The sequence below is a fragment of the Tamandua tetradactyla genome, chromosome 17 (assembly GCF_023851605.1).
Source record: "Tamandua tetradactyla isolate mTamTet1 chromosome 17, mTamTet1.pri, whole genome shotgun sequence".
NCBI classification, from domain to species: domain Eukaryota; kingdom Metazoa; phylum Chordata; class Mammalia; order Pilosa; family Myrmecophagidae; genus Tamandua; species Tamandua tetradactyla.
In genome coordinates, this window is record NC_135343.1 from 3,964,798 (window position 1) to 3,985,614 (window position 20,817).

The following is a 20,817-nucleotide window of genomic DNA, read 5'->3' on the forward strand; positions in this document are numbered from 1 at the left end:
AATCCTTTTATATATATATATATAGTAAATAACTAACTATATATGCAGTTGTACATACGTACATAATTTTAAAAAACTGTATATATATATATATATATATATACTCGTACATATACACATGATTTTAATAGACATAAATAAGGCAATGCCATATAGATTTGCTATTTTATCTTTAAAACACTGTGTCCTGGAGGCTTGTCCAGGTGAGTAGCTGTGCACATATCTCATTCTTATTAGTTGTGTGATCCTCCTGCCTTGTTAATGGAAATTTAAGTTGTGCCCCCTTTACCCCCATCACAAACATTCTCGTAACAGATTTCCTTGTACAGAGATCACGGGCACGTGTATTCGGGATCTGTCTTTAGGATAGAACCCTGAAGTGGAATGTTGGCCCAAAGGGTACAGGCGGGCATTTTAAATTTTGAGCAATACCACCCAGTCACCCTCCAAATGAGTTTTATGTTTCCACTCGTCTGTGTCCTCACAAATAGAGGACAGTAATGCCTTTCCCCTAGGTAGAACTGCACTAACGCTGGTGAATTAGCATTAGTTCTACAAGTATAGAAATGCTTAGAAAACCCCAAAAGTGATGTGAAGACATAAATCCTCGTTCAATCTACCCATTCCCTTTGTTCACGTGGTGGTGAGGAGCTGTGCGTACCCCACGAAAACAAGTTCTTTAACTTAGCCCGCTCCTGTGGGTGTGGACACACTCTAAGTGGGCCCTTTTGATGAACTAAATCAGGAGGGGTCTTAATCCCATTACTGGGGTCCTTTATAACAGAATGAAATTTGGACAGAGTGAGAGGACCGTGGGGACCGAGAAGCCGAAGAGCTGCGGAACCCAGGGGAGAGGGAGGCCGCGTGTGCCTGGCCATGTACAGAGGAGCCAGGACCGGGGACCCCGGCAGCCCCAGAAGGCCAGGGTCCCTGGGAAAGAAGCATCGCCTTAATGGCACCTTGATTGGGACTTTGTCCTAGCCTCAATTGATGAGCTAATTAATTCCCATTGTTTAAGCCAACCCATTGTATGATATTTGCTTGAGCAGCCAAGGAAACTAAAACAGCTCGTATGCTGAGGAAATCGGCATCAGTAACTCACCCCAACATTGAGAAATTGACCAGAAGTTGCTCTCCAGGATATATCTGTCCTCTGGAGATAATACACCTACCCTGAGGTTATCAGATTAAATGAAATCATGTGTATAATGGACATATTTACCAGGTACTCAGTAAGTCTTAGCTTTTACTGAAAAAATATTCAACACGTATTACATGCCTACTGTATATGCAGGCTCTGTGCTAGGCCCTAGGATGCAGGGCTAAAGAAGACAGCCAAGGGCCCTACCCAAGCACAACTTGAGTCTTGTGGAGGAAGTAGCAATCAAAATAAGCAATTACAGCTAAATGTCACGAGTGGGGAGTATTGTGTGAAGATGCAGGAGAGGCCCCTAACCTAGTTTCAGTCATCGGAGAAGCCTTGCCCTGAGAAGTGGTGTCCAGATTAGGTCCTGGAGGAGAAGAAGTTATGTGGGTAAGATTTGGGGAGAGGGACCCAGGCAGGGTGAGAGCCCAGGGGTCAGAGGAAGTTCATCCTTCCAAGGAAAGTTTGGTGTGTGGAGGAAGGCGGTAGGGCTGGCTGTGATGGTTAGTGATGATGCCCAGTTATCTGGTCAGGCAAGCACTGGTCTGACCACTGCTGCAAGGATATTTTGTGGCTGGTTGATAAACTGGAAGGCTGGTGTATTAAATCATCAGTCAGTTGATTGCAGCTGTGGCTGATCACATCTGTGATCAACTAAGGCATGTCTCCCAGAATGCAACAATCCAATCAGTTGAAGGCTTTTAAGGAAAAAGAGAGACTCTTTCACTTGTTCTTCAGCCAGTGAGCCTCTCTTGTGGAGTTCGTCCAGACCCTCCATTGGAGCCGCCGGCTTCACAGCCTGCCCTGTGGATTCTGGACTTTTCCATTCCCATGGTTGCATGAGATACTTTATAAATCTCATCTTCACAGATCTCTCCTGCTGGTTCTGTGTCTCTGGAGAACCTGACTGATGCACTGGCCAGGAGGAGCCTTGAGTTAAGGATTTTTAACTTCATCCTGAAGGGAACTGGAAGGTTTTTAGGAGAAGAGAGGGAAGATCAGGTTTGGGCTTTGGCAGCTGTGTAGAGAATAGCTAGGGAGGTACACGGCTGGGAGCAGAAGGGCAGTCAGGCGAGCTCCAGGTGGAGACAAATTTGGCTTTGACCCAGGTGGCAGGTCTGGAAATGGGCGCAAGACTGTGCATAAGGAAGGCCACACGACCAAATAACGTGCTGCTGGAAGAGACAAAGGCATCGAGAGTAATTTTCACGTGTTCAGCGTGGCCAGTGGGACAATAGAACCAACCCCAGGAAGGAAAAAGTGGTGGGAGGATGGGGAGGGCCCATTCTTTCAGAATGTTCCAGGCTTCTGGCTCCAGAAAGCAAAACCAAGGAGGCAGGTGAGACCTCCCCAGTGCCTCCCTTCGGGCCTGTGGTCTCGCATCCCAAACCTGTGGCCGGGCACCCCTTCTTCCCTCCCTCCCCCTCCCCTCCCTCCTCTCCATGGATGGTGAGGCAGGAATCATGAGGAGGGCAGAACAGTTCTGTAATAAATTCCAGTGTCCACCTTCAAAGCAAATTCACATCTTTTACTCCTTAATATTTTCCCTGACTGGAAGAGATTCCCAACTCTAAATGGAAATGATAGGAAAACAGTATTCTAAAATGTATCCCATTTTAGTGGACTTAGCCTAGTATTTATGATTAGGTTTAATATCAGGTTTAGATGTAACCTAATGTTTTATGAAAAAGTAGACTAAAGGTAGAATGGAGCTGAGACGGAAACCTGTTTGGCTGTTCACCCACTTCACTGAGAATTTTAATAGCTTCTCACTCCTCTGTTCGGAGCATGGCCGCTCCTGTCTGCATAGACTTCTGAAGTGTTTGGCTTTGTCCCCATGACTTACGTATGGCCTCTTCCTTCTTCTGGAACACAAGGCTGTTTTCATTTTCCGCATTCCCTGGACCAGCACCAAATCTGGCACCATGCAGGCGAAGCCCCGATCAGACGGATTGTCCTACCACCTTTTCACTGTAAGGTGCAAGACGGCACCTTGGTTTCCAGCGGCCCAGGTCGTTTCACCTTTTCATGCACAGGATAAAGCTGTTTTAGATACGTGATGAAGCTGCAGTTCGAAGATCTCTTGTCGCTTTGGGGAAAACGAATTTGAGCTGACTTGGGGCGATTAGTCCCCGTTATTGTGCCATCGTCACCATGGCAGCTCCTGGGTTCCGAGTGCCTCTCCCCTGCGGGCCCTGAGCCCTTGACACCATCAGAGCACCCCATCTCCCACGTGCAGCAGTGAGTCCTGGGGACGGCTGTTCACCCATCATTTCACTGGCAGGGAACTCAGGTTACACAAGGCCAGGACCCTGCTGCGGCCACCCAGGCGGTGGCAGAGCCAAGTCCAGCCCCGGCCATTGGGCCACAAGGCGGCTGAGCTCAGAAGGCAGAGCTGGATGCCTGGCTGGGGTGCTGCCAAGACACCCTGTTTTCCTGCTTTCACGTAAATGGAGTAGATTGGCAGGCAGCACCATTGTATGCTGATAGAAAGGCTTATTTTGAGCAAAAAATTAAAAGACAGTTATCTTATAAAAGTTATCTATATGTATTCATTGTATAGAAAAATTAGAAAATATAGAGCAGTGAAAAAGAAATGATAAAGCTATTGTTTCACCATAGATGGATCATTTGGTGGGTATCTGGACAGACCTTTTCAATACATAAATATCCTTTGGTGTTCATTTTGTTTTGTTTTCATTTCTTACTGAAATTAAGTTAAACTGACTGTGCCCTTCGTACTTGCATTTTTACTCAGCAGTCAGTCGTGAACTTTTTGTTCCATGCCAGCAAAAATCCTTCTCCAATATCAATGAAAATGCTCACTAGTGCTCAGTGGTTGTAGATTGAAAAAAGTATCGATTTTAAAATGGGGGTACACAATCTTATTGACCACCTGCATGTCAACTGATTTTGTGGCCCTGCCTTCATTTGGCTCCATCAGCCTGTGACTCTGGAGAGCAGACGTGTAAGCTTCAGTTCTCAGTGGTTTATTCGACTACAGTCTCTATGAGGTCATTGCATCTACAGTGAAAGAGTTACCGTGCGCGGTCCGCACGGCATTTGCATTTTCATGATACACAGAACCTCCCCTTGGCCATCTGGTCGCCAGCTCGGGGTACTGATTGGAGGAACTGATGGGGTCGAAGTGCACAGTGAAGCTGGTGAATTCAGTCAGGGATGACCAGCAAATGCGTGATCACCAGTTCCAGAATGCTGGAGGCTGCTCATAGGCACAGCTGGAAGGCTGGAGGTAGGACGCTAAGCATGCATGCAGGTCTCTGGCCTGCTGTCTTCACTCAGCAGCGGTTGAGAACGTTGTGCCCCATGGTGATGTATTTTTGGATGACTGTTTATCGTTTGCACTAATATGAATTACTGTCATTCCCCCTATTATTGGGCCGTTTACTCGACATTTTAGAAGGGCCTATTTTTCTATATGCTACCACCTTAGAACAAGACATTGCAAAAAGAACTTCACCAATTACTGTGTGATAAGGGTATTTCATTTTAATTTTTATTGTTTGTAATTTCCTTATGTAAGCTAAATTTCTCTTAAGATCGTGTTTACATCATTGATGTTCATAGAAAACACCTCATAAAAAATATCAGTTATACTTCATTCCATGCCTCAATTACCAAGAACTCAAATTTGGTGGAATCTAAACTTAATTGTGTTTTATAATATAGCTAAAGTTTAAAAATTGAGGGGGGGTACCAGCCATTATTGTAATTTACATATAGCTTCAGTCAACCGTATATTCAATAAATGGTTACTTTGTATATGTATTGTGTGATAAACCAGTACTTTATAAAGGAAAGAACTGCAGAGTTTGATGGAGAGGAAAGACATACAATAGGTAATTGCAATTCAGTCTATAAGGCTGCATGGGGGAGAAACTGTGTACAGAGTGTTTAGTGCCCAGCAGAGAGAAAAGAATAAATGCTATTATCATTAAGCACAGTGGGAGAAATCCTAAAGGAATCAGCCCAAATTGGCTGTCCAGGAATTCCTTCTGCCTCTGTGGACCGTGACGTTCCCTCTGTAACTCTTCTGATTTCTCTGTCTGTATCTCTGTCTCTTATGGTTACTGTCTTGTCCCAAAGGGAATGGTTAGTGCTATGGACTTTGCTGGCTCCTAGGCTAGCCTCGGGGGAACTGAGGCAATGCCCTGCTCCCTTCCATTCCAGGTGTGTCCCTCCTTGGTTGGTTGTACTGGATTTGCATTCTGAGAGGTGGTGAGAAAATCATTTTCGGGTGGTTTCATTCCTTCTCAAACAGCCCTTACAGAAAGCTGGGGGGAGGGCGCACGATCTGATCCCCTAGCCCCAAGGAGAATCCCCCTTGTGACCTCACAGTCACACCAAACCTGACATCATAGAGTAAATGTCCCAGTGACACCCATGCTGTAGAAGTAAGACCAGGGCTCTAGAGTGGAGATGACGGTGTCCCTTTCGGAGTCTGCACACGGATGGGCATGAGAGTGGGGGCCTGCCGTGCTCAAGGATGCCATGGCCGCGCAAGGCATGAGACCCAAATCCACGAGGGAGGCAAGTAGAGCTCACACGACAGGCTGTCTCGCCTGGGGCGTGTGGCCCAGAGTGGCCGCATGGACAGGTTTTGGGAGGTGACTGAACTGTTCTGAATCCTGATTTCGGTGCTGGCCACATGACGTATTTCACTACTCATAGAAATGCACACCCAGCTATTAACACTGAGTTAATTTTTTAAATTTAAAAAGTAAAAAAAAAAAAAAAAAAAAAAACATTGATGGGAATGCTACTAAGTATATATAATTTCAGGAAAAGCTCTCTGGTATGTTCATAACTGAGTAGAGACCTGGTAATTTCGGGGGCGTGTGTCTCAAGCAGAGAGAATGTGGCTGGAACAGCGTAAAGGGAGGGCTGATGAAAGTGAGGTAAGAATCGGATGGTGCCAGAGCATTTAGGGCCTCGAGTTAGAATTTCCTGTCCCTTACAGTATGCACAGAAGAAGGCCCCGGTGGGGTGGTGGCAGTGGCGCAGTATGAAGATTGGGATTCGGGATAGATTGTGAAGGTATAACCAATAGAACTTTTTGAGGGATTCACTGTGGGGTGTGAGAGCGAGATTGGAGCCAAGGAGGGCTGCCTGGTTGTTTCCCTTCTCTGGAAGGCTGAGGGAAGGAGAGGGAAGGAGAACCGGAGAGGAGCAGATCGGAGAGCAGAAGCGAGAACCTCAGTGTGGGGCACGGTGACTTCCAGGGACCACCTGAGTCTTTTCCCTTCTGCCTCTGGGCCTTTGCCCAGGCAGGGCTCTTCTCGGAGCCTCAGAGTAGCGTCTGAGGAGTGTCTCCTCTTTCCTGAAAGACCCCCTCTCTCGGCCTCCATGCCACCATGTTTCTCGCCACTTTCCATGGCCTTACCCAAGGCAGAAGACTGCACCTCTTACCTGAGCCGGGGCAGGAGTCTCCCCACTGCGGTTGCTCTGTGCTCCATGCTACAGCCAGAGATCTTTCTAGAAATCAAACTCAACCACATGACTTTTCATGCCTAAGTTCCTCCGGGATAAAATGTAAACTCTCCTCCTCTCCCTCTAGCGACATTTAATGAGTGTCTCCTTTGGGCCAGGCGCCATGCTGGACTCTGGGTATATGGGACAAGGTCTTTGCTGCCCTTAAACTTATAATTTAGGCAGAGAGACAGACAATAAATAATCAGCAGCTCATTCTATAATTACAAATTGTGTGAAGAAGGGAACGACACGGCTAAGTGACAGGGATGAAAAAGTGGGACGTGGGTGCTGTTGAAGGTGGGTCAGAGGAGACGAGAAGGAACGAAGTGGGACCACATGCAGGTCTCCAGACGGGGAAAGCTGTTGGTGTGCTCCTGGCTGGCGTGGCCTGAGAGCTCAGTGGACAGGTGGGACCACAGACCAGGTTAGAAGAGAGAGGACAGCAAGGGGAATCACCCAAGTCCTGTAGCTTGAACGGAGTCTTCTGATCTATGAGGGTGTTTCATAGAAAGATGCCTGTCGTCGTGATGATGGAGACGCTGGAAGCAGGGGATGGTGGGAAGGGAGGAAGCTGAACTCAGGCAGGCAGTGAGAGGATGAATTAAGACGCTCTGGAGGCATCATCAGACTCACTAAGAAACCGCTAATTGGAGATTCTAGTCACAGTGACAACAACAAAAACAAAGTAACTCGGATTAAACCTAGCAAGACATGGATAGAACTTGTGTGGAGAAAAAAGCGTTATGGAGACATATACAGAATTTGGGTAAGTGAAGACGTAGTCTCTGGAAGACTGGCAAATCTCAAATTAAGTTGGGTTTAATGAACCTTAATGAAAATTCCAGTCATTTTTTTTTTTAGCTTGATGACATCTAATGTTCATGTGAAAGAATAAACAGGAAAGCACAAATAGTTTATTTTTAATGAAACATTTAATATCAAAACAGATATTGGTACTTATTATAAAGCTGTAGTAATTAAAACATTGTGGTACTGGTACAAGAATTAAAACTCGCTCAATTAAATGGCATAGAATATCAAACTCTAAAATGCGCCCTAGTATTGGTAGGAAAATAGCATATGACAAAGCAAGCATCCTGGAGCCAACAGATGTCTCAGGATGAATTAATTAACAGAATGTTAGCACTACTAGCCATTTCAAAAAAGAAAGTTAGATCATCACTTCACACCATAACCCTGTAACTGAAAAGTTAAATGAAGGAAATAAAGCCATAGAAGTTTTAGGAGAAATTATAGATTTTTCAATCATGAAATGGTCAAGGACTTTCTGAACTTTCAAATAAAGTATTTGGACAGTGTAAAAATTTAAAATTCCATATGCAAAAGTCAATAATAAAATTAAAGGACAAGAATCCAGATTTAGAAAAACATTTTTGATAAAAACATGTCAAAGAGTTGATAGCCCTTCTACGTTGCTGATAGATTTGCTAATATGAGTTTTTGAACATAAAGAGGAATCCTCATTGTTATTTTTACTTTAATGCCCAATTATTAATCTTAGGTACTTGTTAACTAATCAACATTTTAAAATATTAAAAAAGCAACCTTTCTCAAAATAGTTATAGACTACTTAAATTACTTATGGGTTTAACCAATTATGTCTTCCCATACTGACTATAAACGTAAGCAAGTACTTTTTACCAACAAAACTCCGAGTCGGCTGTACTGCATTCTGAAGGTGAAAGTGGCAGAGGAGCTGCCGTGCCCTGTGCTGCTGAGCTGTCTTCTGTGTGTGTCTAACAGAGCTGGACAAGCGTGAGGTTTTTAGAAAGACGTTAAATTCATACTTATTCTCTCATATGCCATGTTCCCTTTGCTTCATTAACATTAAGCCTTCTGTGTGTGACAAATATAAGAAGCGCTTATAAAGTGTAAGGAAAATGAGAAAAATTAAAAACCAAAAAATAATAATAATAAATTGTAAGGAAAATGATCCAAGCACATGAACTATAATCAGAGTCTCAAAAAATCACATGAAAAATAAATAGATGGAAAAGATGTTTAACCGAACTAGTAACTGACAAAGCAGTAGCACTGAGATGCTATTTCGTAGCACCCACTCTTATCAGTTTGGCAGATGTATTTTGAAGACATTACTCAATTCTGACTAGGGTTTCATGGAACAATTTGTGGGGTTGGGGAGGTTACTTTTTAAATCTATAGTTTAAAAATGGAAGGAAGTTGTCAGAGCTCTCTTCCTATTTCCATGATAATTTTATGCATTATATAATGTTGTACAAAGACAACGCATTGATTTCTATCATCAGGAAAGCATGTAGTGCAGCCATGTAGTGAGTGCCTCGAGTGACACTTTCCTTTGGCCTTGACATGTAGGTGTTCCCTCTGGCACACGTGTGCAGCGACACAAATAAGATGACATTAATTAACCCCCAGGGAGTCAAGCTCCACATCTACAAGCAGAAAGTGGAACGGGCAATTAAATCCTATGAAAAGTGAGTACCACTCCCAGCTGTCCTGTAATGAACATGGGATTTTTTTCCTTTGCCGTCTTTTCTCTTGTTTCAGCTTAGATTTTTCTTTTGAAGCAGCTATTTCAAAAATTGTCCAGAAGGAACAACACCAACAGGAACAACTGTTACAGCTGCAACAGTCTTGTAAAGAAACCATCTTCCCTTCCCCAAATCCCTAGAAATCTGGTTAAAGAACCCCAGTGTGCAAATGTGCTGCCAGGACCCAGCCCTCTGGGCGGTGCGCAGTGCGGGGCTGCCGGCCGCCCTCCCCTTCCCGGCCCTCCCGTATCAGCTGCGCCGCTCAGGGGACGCCCGGGATGGGATGCTGCAGCCCTAGGCTGTGGCCCGCCCTGCAGGGAGCCCGGCCTGGGAGGGACGGGGTTAGGAGCGGGCTGGGCCCTCTGCACGGAGCGCGGGGACTAGTGAGCAGAGGGGATGCGGCTGAGGTCCCACGGGCGGCACTCTCTCGGCAGCCCCCCTCTGAGACGGGGTCGGCTAGAGGGTCTGGAAGGGGGTCCTGATCCAATTATTGTGACCCCTGACTTCCTTTGACAATCCAGGCGGAGGAATGTCTGCAGGAGGCAGGCAAAGGGTAGAGTTAGGTTTCTCTTGGGAAGACGATTGGGGGTGTTTGGAAACCCCTTAGTGCAGAGGTGATGGGGACCAGCCTGGGTTTTGGGGGACTGATGGCGCCCCCAGGCTTCTTCTGTAATGCTGCTGACGGGGAGACACGCCCCCAGCGGGCCAGGACTTTGCTGGGCTCCTCGTGCAGGGCCCCTGGAGCCCGGGTCGGCCATCTGCATGACATTCAGTATTGCTGCTAAATTGTTATTGCTGTTTTTTTAAACAGGCGCTTGAATAAGATTGTGTGGCGAGCTTTATCTCAAGAGGAAAAAGAAAAGTAAGTCCTTCTAGCCGGGGTGGGGCTGTGCAGAAGGAATGGGAGGGAGGGGGCCCCAGAATTGGGTCCCTGCCCTGGCTGTCAAGGCCTGCTGGGTGCCGGCCGTGCCTCCCATGGGAGACGGTGGCTCTGTGGGGGCTCGGGGCAGGGGCAGGGAGGGAGTTCAGGAGGAAGCCCACCGAGCGGCCAGGGTCAGCCCCCAAAGGCCATGACGGGGGTCCATGTCGTGGTTCACCCCAGCCTGCTTCATTCTCAGTCTTTCTATTCTTGGCATTAAGGTGACAAAATCCTTCTTCCAACCTCACTTCCAAGGCGCGGGTCCCCGCTCTCTCTTTGCTGGCGCTGCTGAGGTCATGGCTGCTGGAGGGACTGCTGAGGTCATGGCTGCTGGAGGGACTGTCAGACTGACTTGCACCCACTCCCTTCCCACACGCTGTTCCCTCAGCCTGGAACGTCCCTTCCAGGCAGGCGTTCTGGGACTGTCCACCCCTCGGGGCTCTCCTGCACAGCTCCTCCTGCCTCTCTCTCCGCAACTTGCTTGTCTCCTCCTAGCATCCCTCACATCACAGTTATATATTTCTGGGCGTTTTCATTTCTGCACTTGTGGCTGGTGTCCCCCCGCTGGTCTGTAAGCTTTACAGGAAAGGGACAATTGCTGCTGACTGTTGGGGAACACCCAGTGCCCAACGCAGCGCAGCAGGGCTCAGAGCAGGTACCTAGTACATATTGGTGAATGAGTGAGGTCTGTTTATTGAGTGTTTTTACCCATCTCTTTACTACTGAAACTTCCTGATGCCTTTCAAAAGCTTTCCCAATTGAATTCTTACGTCTGAAATCGGGAAGTGATTGCTTCTCCTTCAAACATATCTGACATTTGATTGTACTTTGCAGCCTTTAGACAGATTCTAACGACCTCCACATCTTTATAAGACGGGAAAGGTTTTCATTGTATTTTTAACTTTAAGATTCATTTAGGTAATGGATTACCAGAGCATTAGTTCTGTACTCATTTGAGGAGTAGCTCCCCTTTAGGAGACTGATTTATGGCTGTGATAATACCGGGAACCACTGATTGTTTACTCAGGTTGGATTGTATGATGTGTGAATAAAACTGTCTAAAAATGAACAGATCCAAGCGCTGGAGGAGATGCAGAGGGAGCGGTAGCCGGCCCCTGTGGCAGGCAGGCTGGGTGGGGCAGCCCCTGGCAAGGCAGCCGGTGGCTCCGCAGGAGGCTGGGGTGCAGCTGCAGTAGGGCCCGCGACCCCGTAGGTAGGTGTAGGGCCCGCAACCCCGTAGGTAGGTGTGTACTCGAGGAACTGAGAGCCGGCATCAAAAGAGAGAAAGAGACTGCATATAGCAGAGGGATGATGAAATGCTCACCAAGCCCCCAGCCCGCGATGCTGTGCACAGCTCTTTCAGGTGAGGGAGAGGTGAACATGCTGAGTGCCCTCCCTTCACCTCCATCTGCCAGGAGCTGCCTGGATTTCCCTAGAAATGTCTTCCAGCACCGGCCCACGAGGAAGGAAGGGCTGCTTGCAGCTGCGTGGAGTGAAAGCTGTGAAATGCGCGCCTCTACCTCACACACGCGCACACACACACCCGCGCATGCACGCACACATACACACCTTCGGGGTGTCCCGGACCTGGGAGCAGTCAGTGTGGAGATGGACTCTGTGTCCCGGCGGTCGCCCGCCTGACCTGCAGGGACCTGGGCCTGCAGCTCTTAGGAAGTTTGGCTTCTGCTCCTCAGGCACCAAAACCTGAAGCCAGGAAGTTCAGCCCCATCTGGACGTGCAAAGTGGGGCAGAGGCTGAACTTCCTAAATGGCTGGGAGAAGAGTGCTGGCTTTGTGGGCGCGCCCAGGTGGGAGGCGCTCTGAAGCTCAGTATTGGTCTCCAGAGGCGGGGCCGAGGAGCAGGGCCGGGGCCCCGGGTCCGCTGGGAACTAAGTGAAGACACTGGCCGGCGCTGCAGGCCTCCTGAAGGTCAGGAATGAAAGGAACTAATGGGGCGCGTGGTCCTTCACCCTGGGGTAGTTACCCTCAGCCCTGGAGCCCCGCGGCCCTGGGCCCTGCAGTCACTTCCCAGGCTGCCCCTGGGGCTCAGCCTGCCACCTGAGTGCCACTCCCTCTGTTTCTTCTTCTGTTTTAGGTTAGATGCAAACAAACCCATGCAGTACTTGGAAAACAAGGCAGCGTTAAATGAGGCATTGGAACGGTTGAACTGGCCCATTTCGCTGAAGGAGCTGTCGTTGCTGGAAAGTGAAATCCTTGCGGGGAAGCTGTACATCCAGCAGGCGATGGAACTACAGGAGGCCGTCAGGAAGGAGACGCCCGTGAGCAGGGTGCTGGGGTGGGAGCTGGGGAGGGGTCCGCGGTGGCCCCCTACCCGTCCTGAACCTTTTCTCCATCCCACCTTGGCCTGCTCCCCCTCCTCCCTCTTCCCTCCCCTCCCTTCCCTTCCCCTCCCCTCCCCCTCCCCCTCCCTCTGTCCTCTCCCTTCCCCCTCCCCTCCACTCCCCTTCCCTGCCCCTCCCCTGCCATGCTGATTCCAAGAGTTGGAGCCAACCCAGTGGAGGTCTCAGGACTTTGCTCATCAGAAAGGAAATGCCTGTTTTTATACTGTGGCCTATTTTTCAAACAACTTGTCTGTGAGTTAAAAAGCAAAACTCAGCAGAAGTGTACTGCAGTGATTCAAAGCCCGGGCTTTGGGGTGAGTCGGGCAGGGGTCCGGCCTCAGGAACCTACCTGAGCCCTCACACTGTCTCCCTCAGCCTCAATTTTCCTACCTGTAAAATGGGGGCAGCGAAAGTCTCTTCCCCACAGGTTGTGAGGAGGGAAAATGAGCATGTACAGTACCTGCCGCCAAGGGAAGCCTCCCCTAAGTGTCAGCAGCTATTACTACTGTGAATAAAACAAACCTTTCAGAAAGAAAAACATCATCGATTATCTGGCTTCTTGCTATTGCCACACTGGAGTGTCTCCTTCTAGTTATTTCTTCCTCCTTGAAAAAATGATTTTTAATTTAGCATGACTTCATAAACTCCCTGTTTTTACCACGTTACTAGACTGAGATTTTTAGTGGTTACGTGATATTCCCGGGCGTGTCCACACCCTGAATTATTCCACTCTTCACGGAATGCTGGATGTGTGGGTTATTTCTGGTTTTCTCTCCTTCCCATGATGTTTTGTGACTCTGAGGTGTCTGTAGTTGAACTGTCATGTCAGGTTAAATTCTTAGGGATCCCTGGGTCAGAGGTCAGGGATGTTTTGGGACTTGAGAGGCATGTTGTGGACTCAGCTTGGATTTGGGGACCTGGAATAGTTCTCCAGGAAAGTGCTGAATGCCAGACAGCTTCAGGTACCCACCATACGATAGTCCAAAACGCGGCCCTGGAGGCCCACCCTTTGGGCTTCAACCTTTGGTTCAGTCTTTGCTGAGTAAATCCTGGCATTGCCTGGTTTTAACTTCCGTATTTGCTGCTCTGGATTCTTGGCAGCAAACCACACTTTTTCCTTCAGTGTAGAAAGTTATTTCTTTTGTGGAGAATGCAAAAATTTGATCACAAAACATCTTGATTCTATGAATGCTACTCAAACGAAGTGACTTCCTCCAGAAATGCTGAGTGTTGCCTTGGGACGCGTGGTCGGCAGTCCTCTCCTTAGATAATTACGGGTCCCGAGGGATGGACGTGGAGACACCAGTGCCTCCATAGCAGGACTTGCTAGAATTTACGCTTTTATGTGTCCTTTATATTAGATTTACAAATGAGAAGCACAGCTAAAGGAGAGAAAAGTAACCTCTTGTGATTCAGAACAAAGTGTATTCTATAGAACTTGTCTGAAATTCTGGCCACCACTCATTGTTTGCGGGGTGTGAACTGACTGTTCTGTTTCTTTATCCCTTTATGGACCAAGTAGGAATAGAAATGATTCCCATAGATGCTAATTCCTGGAGGCGGCCGAAGGTGTGTGGTGGGGGCGTACAGACCTGGCCTCTCCTCCCAGGGGCCTGCAACCTCTCCCGGGGGGGCCTCTAGGGCCAACCCAGATCCCCGCAGGGCTCGCCACTCCAGCACCAGATGCCTCCGAAAATTTGGAGGCGGAAAATCCCTTTAAGCTGCGGGCATCTATAAGCCACTGTACCGAGGGCCTCGGATTTCACCCACAGCTGTCTCCACAGGCTGACCTCTCAAAGCCTGCCACCGGTCAGGCCCCTGCAGCCTGCGGCCTTTAGGGATGGTGGACTGAGCCGCCGCGACACCTGCCCAGGAGGGAGAGAGGGTTGGGAAAGTCACACAGGGAGGGCATGCGGGTGCACCTGAGGAGAAGGGGGTTAAAGGGAGGACAGCATGCTTTCAGCCCAGGGACAGGGGGCTGGGTCTATGGCATTCCCTGCAGGAGACGCTGCCTGGGGTGACGCTGGGGGGACATTTCTCTGTATGCATTTTGAAGCCAGAATAGTAATAGAACCAGTTGCCCTTCCTGCACTGTAACCCATTCTTTTATAGTTCTCAAGACTCCCTCTTGAAGGGGAGCAGAGAGGCATCCCCCTTAGACCTTTACTCTTTACTCCTCCGTGGGCTTTCCATCCCACCGGTAACCCTTTCTGCTGTCCTGCTGACACTGGGGCCCAGTGTGCAGACCTCCCTGTCACAGGACAGCTCCCCAGAGCAGCGCAGGCCCCTGTATGCTGGAGAGGGGGTGGGGTGGGGGCAGCGGGTCTGTGGGGGGGGCAGGGGAGCGGGTTTGTGTGCGGGGGAGGGCGGGGGAGCGGGTCTGTGTGCGGGGGTGAGGGTGGGAGTGGGGGGAACAGGTCTGTGGGGGGGAGCGGCTTTGTGTAGGGGGGGAGTGCGGGGGAGCGGGTCCATGGGGAGGGGGCCAAGGGAGTGGGTCTGTGTGCGGGGGAGGGGTGCAGGGGAGTGGGTTTGTGGGGAGGGGCCGGGGGAGCGGGTCTGTGTGCGGGGGGGCGGGGAGGGGGCCTGTGGAGGGCAGAGCGGGCCTGTGCACGGCACACTGATTCCACAGACACTGACAAACCCATGTCCCCATCACGCAGCCCCAGCCCGCACCTCTGGAGAAGTTGCTGTTAGGGTCCTTGGCTGCCACCCAGAGAGAATCCATCCTCTCGTACATGCCTCTGGCTTGCTCTCTGTCAAGTTTAATTGGAGGTTTTCCGCCATGGCCTCCCTTACCTATCAGAGCTCAGCACGTCACCCACGCAATCGTGTCTGTGCCGTCAGGGAGGGGCTCACACTGCACAGAGCACCCCCCTGGTCCCGGGACGCCTGCCTGGTAGTGACCTGCCCGGGGCACAGCTCTGGCGGAGGGCGCGGGCACCTGCAGGCACCTGTCACTGTGCTTCTCACACTGGCTCCTAGACTTATGCTCTCCTCTGCAGGGGAGAAACCTAAGAAGCAGCTCCACAGGAGCCTACGCATCCCTTTGGGTCCTTCCCTCCTCCCTCCCCCTTGCCTTCCCACCTGCAGTCCTTCCTTCATTTATTAGAGAAGTTGTAGGCTTATAAGTCACGCATCCAATACAGGTTTTCTATATACCCCATGCTGTGAACACCCTGCAGCAGTGTGGTACGCATGTTAAGTGATGAGAAGCACATTTTCATAACTGTACTATAATCCCTTTGGTTTTAAAGAAGGCCATGCATCCATGACTGCTGCAAGGGGGCTGGAGTTCTCCCCATGCCCTCTTCCCGCTGGGGCTCCCCCTCAAGCCCCTGGCACTGCCACCTTCCTCGGGACCCTGAGTCAAGAGCTGGCGAGAGGTCTTGTGAGGAGACTTCTCTTTCTCTTCAGATGGGCAGGGCTGAGGCAGGAAATTCCACTTAGAGTTTCTTTTCTTTGGTGCAATGGTGAGCTCCCATTGAGGTGCACTTGCCCAGGGGAGGAGGGGATGCCAAGGCCCCAAGGAGCCCTCAGACCTGAGTCTGCGCCTCCTGCAAGGGCCTGTCCTCAGTCTCATTCCAGAGCCCTGGAAAGGGATATAGAGCCCCGATTCTTTCCGGATGGTGGTAGCCCCACTACCTCTATGTGAGGGGAGGGATAGTGAAGGTCAGAAAATGCTTCATGCTCCCCAAGGTTTTAAAGGGAGTTTATTCACAGCAAGTTTGCAGATGTTCTGGTGCTATAATTAGGTGTCCTAGGAGGAGGGAAGGTCTGATCAGGCCTGGCACTCTGTGCCCATCTTGATTAGAGCAGGCTTTTGTTGACCTTCGGACCAAGCGCAGACAAGGAGCATGTGGGAGCTGCAGCCAGGGCAGCGTGAGTGGGCATCAGAATTCAGGGATTTGGATTAGGAAAAACAGGTATTTACAAATAATTTTGTAAAAAGATTTTGAGCCAAGGACTAATTTTAGTTAAGTTTTAAGAATGGATTTTGTACCCATATGTGGAAACACGTGACTTGGTAAATAGAATATTTTAAAACATCACATGCTCATTAACTTCACTGTGAGGGCATGACCTCGAAATGAAGTAATGACATAAATGGACAGTGCCACCACTTTGGGTACTGCTCTACATCACCTGGTGATTGCGTGTGACAAGGAGGTGGGTTGAATTCTCCAAATTGTGTAGACAAGTTGAGATTGCATCCCTGCTGCTGGAAGCTTTGCCCACCTGACCTTCTCATGGTCCCTGGCACGCACACAGTTGCTCTCGTGAACTAAGTCTAAGGATGGGCTGGCTTACTTGTTTGGTGCTAGCATCTCTTGTTCTCACTCTCTATCCCCTAGGACACACCCTGCATAGATCTCTTGGCGTGTTTGCATTTTGTGTGTGTTGAGCTGCGTGTGTAGGTTAAGGTGGGAAAGGGACAGAGGCTGTGGAATGTACTTTGGGATGGGCTGTGCAGCATCTCTAAAATCTTTTGTGAGATTCAAAAACAGCAGATGTTATTTCTCTGGAATTGTATCGTCAGCACTCTGGTGGGAGGGATGGCTCTCTAGCTGCCGGATAAGGTGACCTTGTGTCCTGGGAAGCCAATTTCTGTGGGATGAACTATCACATTATAGCTGAACCTGTAGGGGGGTATTTTTTTCCAATGGCCAGCCTCCTTTATCTAGTGTGTGGCTGAATTGATTGTGCAGTGGCACAGATGAATCATTAAGTGGGCTATTTAATATTGTGCTGGAAGTTCTAGACAGAGCAATTAGACAAGAAAAAGAAATAAAAGTTATCCAAATTGTAAAGGAAGAAGTAAAACTATTCCTATTCACAGAGGTATGATCCTATATATAGAAAGTCCCCAATAACCTACAAGAGAGCTACTAGAGCTAATAAATAGATTTAGCAAAGTGGTGGGGTATGAAATCAACACATAAAAATCAGTAGTGTATGAGACTCAGAGAGAGAGCAGAGAATGCTGCAGCACCATGAAGCAGAGAGTCCACCAGCCAGCGACCTTTGGAGATGAAGAAGGAAAACGCCTCCCGGGGAGCTTCATGAAACAGGAAGCCAGGAGACCAAGCTAGCAGATGACACCGTATTCGCCATGTGCCTGTCCAGCTGAGAGATAAGCCCTGACTGTGTTCGCCATGTGCCTTCTCACTTGAGAGAGAAACCCTGAACTTCATCGGCCTTCTTGAACCAAGGTATCTTTCCCTGGATGCCTTTGATTAGACATTTCTATAGACTTGTTTTAATTGGGACATTTTCTCAGCCTTAGAACTGTAAACGAGCAACTTATTAAATTCCCCTTTTGAAAAGCCAAAAAACAAAAAATCAGTAGTGTTTCTATACACCAGCAATGAACAATCTGAAAGGGAAATCAAGGAAATGTCTATGATAACAGCTAAAAGAAGAAAATATGCTGAAATAAATTTATCCAAGATATAAAGGACTTTACCCTGAAAACTACAAATCATTGTAGAAAGAAGCCCTAATGATGAAGACACAACTATGTGATGACATTGTGAGCCACTGACTGTATAATATGGTTGGACTACATGTGTGTGGATATTTCTCAATAAAATATTAAAAAGAAAAAAAGAAAGAAAGAAAGACCTAAATAAATGGAAAGCTATCCCATGCTCATGGGCCAGAAGACTTACTATCATTACGATGTCAGTACCACCCCAAACAATTTACAGATTCAACACAACCCCAGTCAAAGTCCCAACAGCCTGTTTTTGCAGAATTGGAAAAGCTCATCATCAAATTCATATGGAATGACAAGAGGTCCCAAGTAGCCAAAACCTTGAAAGACTACAAAGTTGTAGGATTCATACTTCCTATTTCAAAAGTTATAAAAAGTCACCAAAGACCAAAAGGAAACTTTATCAAAAAAATATAGCATTGAAGAGATCATTTTATATTTAGAAGCTGAACTGTTTGTCATCTTCATTTATAGGAAACAATAAAGGTCCACCCATTGATAAAAAAAAAAGAACCCTTTTCTTTCATACATCTCATCATGAGCAAACCTATTCCAAGAAGCCCAGTGAAAATATGGCTAATGAGTCCAAGATAAGGTATTAAGCACACACACACACACACAATTGCTTGACGTGCTATGGAATGGAACGTGTCAAAATCCTTATAGAGATGTTTCTATATGAATTTCAGGGCTTCTATAATGACATATTTGACAATTTTTTTGTAGTTTCAAAGAAATAAAGCAGATTTTGCTCTCCAGATTGGAGACTGTTGTAGGGTTTCAGGAAGTAGGTGTAGATAAAGTTTTTACTCCCCTATTCTTTAATTAATTATCCGAATTCCCTTTCACTGGAGCTGTGTATAAAAATGACCAAGGCAGAAATTGCCCTTACTGTAAGGGTAATTTGATTAACAAAGAGCGTGTCCTCCAAAGTGAGTACAGAGTATACTTATGGGTCTGTGACTTTCACAAGCTGCGTTGACTTTTTCTCATTAATCGTGAAATGTTTCATATTTTTCAGCAACCGAAACCGCAGGCAAATCCAGCAAAGAAGGTCAAATCAAAAAAGCCAGATCCACTCAAAGGCCAGAAGGTCATTGCCAGATGTGATGAAAATGGCTTTTATTTTCCAGGTAGATGTTTTCATTTTATAAGACTCCATGTTAAATAATTTGAAACTGAGGCCCCGAACGTCTCAAGGTGAGCTTTGCCTAGAATTGCAACATTTCATGGGGTTTCTCCTCATATTTTGGCAAAAATACCCACAAATTTTTATTTTAGTCTCTCATTTGTTTAGTAAGCACATTTTTACCACATCCCCGCTGTATACCGTGTATTTCCTATCCCCAAAGTTCTGGGCCAGTGGAGGGAACAGACCTGTGTTCAGGGGGGAGCCTGCCGAGGCCCTAGTTGCAGCGGGAAGTGGGTGACATTCCTAAAGTAAGCCAGGGTGGCGAGAATGGAGGAAAACGGATGCGGGCAAGAGAGAGTGAAGAGAGGCGGTGATGGGCCTCAGGGAGTGTCTGGGTGAAGGCGGGAGAGGGAGGGAGGAGAAGGGAAGGGGAAGGGAGGGAGAGGAGGGAGGGGGAAGGGAGGGAGAGGAGGGAGGGGGGAGGGGGGCCATGACGCTTGCGGCTATGGTGGGGGCGGAGGAGAGGGACCTGCAGGGACAGGTGGGTGGGCGGGAGACAAGGAAGTACACCTGGGCCTGGTGCATTGAAGACACCTGTGGGCACCAAGTGAAGCTGTCACAGAGGCAGGGGACAGATGGGTCTAGAGTCTGGGGAGGAAATCTGTCTGGAGATAGAGGTTTTTGAGATATCAGCACAAGTGTCCTTGCAATTGTGGGAAGGGTCCCTAGGGAAGGAGAGTCTGGGGAGAGAACCCTGAGGGTCTGTGGGGTGAAAAGATCATATGTGGATTCTAGTTAAAAGAATAATTTTTAATCAATTAAATCTTCTTTATTTTAAGGAAGGTAAGGGGAGAAAAAGAAACCCCTCAGTATGTGTGGTTCCCAGGAGGCATAAACGTAGAACTGACAACTGGAAGTTTTTATTTGAAATTTGGTAAATGTACTTTGGAGAGGTGAAGGGATGAGGATAAATATGGATCTAAGCATTTGGGGTGCGTTCATACACTAAGGCAGGAAACTCTTCTTTATAAGAGGGGTGCTAGGGGCACCCATTTCTCTGGGGCTCAGATTTGCTGAGAGGTGAAGCTTCAGTTTACTCTGCGGCCACGTGGTGTGTGTCGCAGCTCCCCAAGCTGAGCAGACAAGCTGGTTTGAAACCGGCTTCTGCTGGTCTCCACGGCCAGAATTCAGAATTGGAAGGGTCAGCCTGGCTCATTTGGTGGCCGAGCCTGGAGGACAGAGAGGGGGGCGCAGGAGTGCGGGAGACGTGAAGAGCAAAGTTAGTGGATCTAGTCGTTTCCATGATAGAAATTCTCACCAAAAAGACTTGTTTCTTTTTCTGATTAAAAGAGTTATATCAGCTTATGGTAGAAGATGTGCAAGTAATACATAAAGAGTATTTTAAAAACCAAGTTTTAGTATAATAAGAGAACACACACACAAGGGGGAGGTGGTTTTAGTGTGCTTAAAAAAGGTGGGCAGGCAGGGGTTTTTTTGACTCTTTAAAATAAGAGACACGGACTCAAGAGGACACGGCAGTTCTCCAGGCGAGCGCAGGAGCTGGTGGGGTGGTGTCCCCACCACCTGGGACCGGTGGGCCTGGTGTACCATCAGCTCCACCAGGGCCCAGCGTGCGGCTGTCCTGCGTGGGGCGTGTCTGGGTGGAGAGTGCCCCGCTACTCAGAGTTCCTTTTCAGTGGGAAACCAGATTTCAACTGTGATCAAAGACAAAGCAATTAAAAAATATTCTTTTATAATAATCT

At 48.1% G+C, this 20,817-nt stretch overlaps 1 protein-coding gene across 1 annotated transcript in view; it reads left to right on the plus strand.

Annotated features, from left to right (window-relative positions):
• VWA3B (von Willebrand factor A domain containing 3B) overlaps positions 1-20,817 on the plus strand; it is a 147,821-nt gene that overhangs the window by 116,459 nt on the left and 10,545 nt on the right. Inside the window, exons 20-23 of the mRNA XM_077133819.1 lie at positions 8,993-9,111; positions 9,980-10,030; positions 12,182-12,365; positions 18,944-19,055. Coding sequence (XP_076989934.1) covers positions 8,993-9,111; positions 9,980-10,030; positions 12,182-12,365; positions 18,944-19,055 — 466 coding nt within the window. The remainder of the gene's footprint in view (positions 1-8,992; positions 9,112-9,979; positions 10,031-12,181; positions 12,366-18,943; positions 19,056-20,817) is intronic.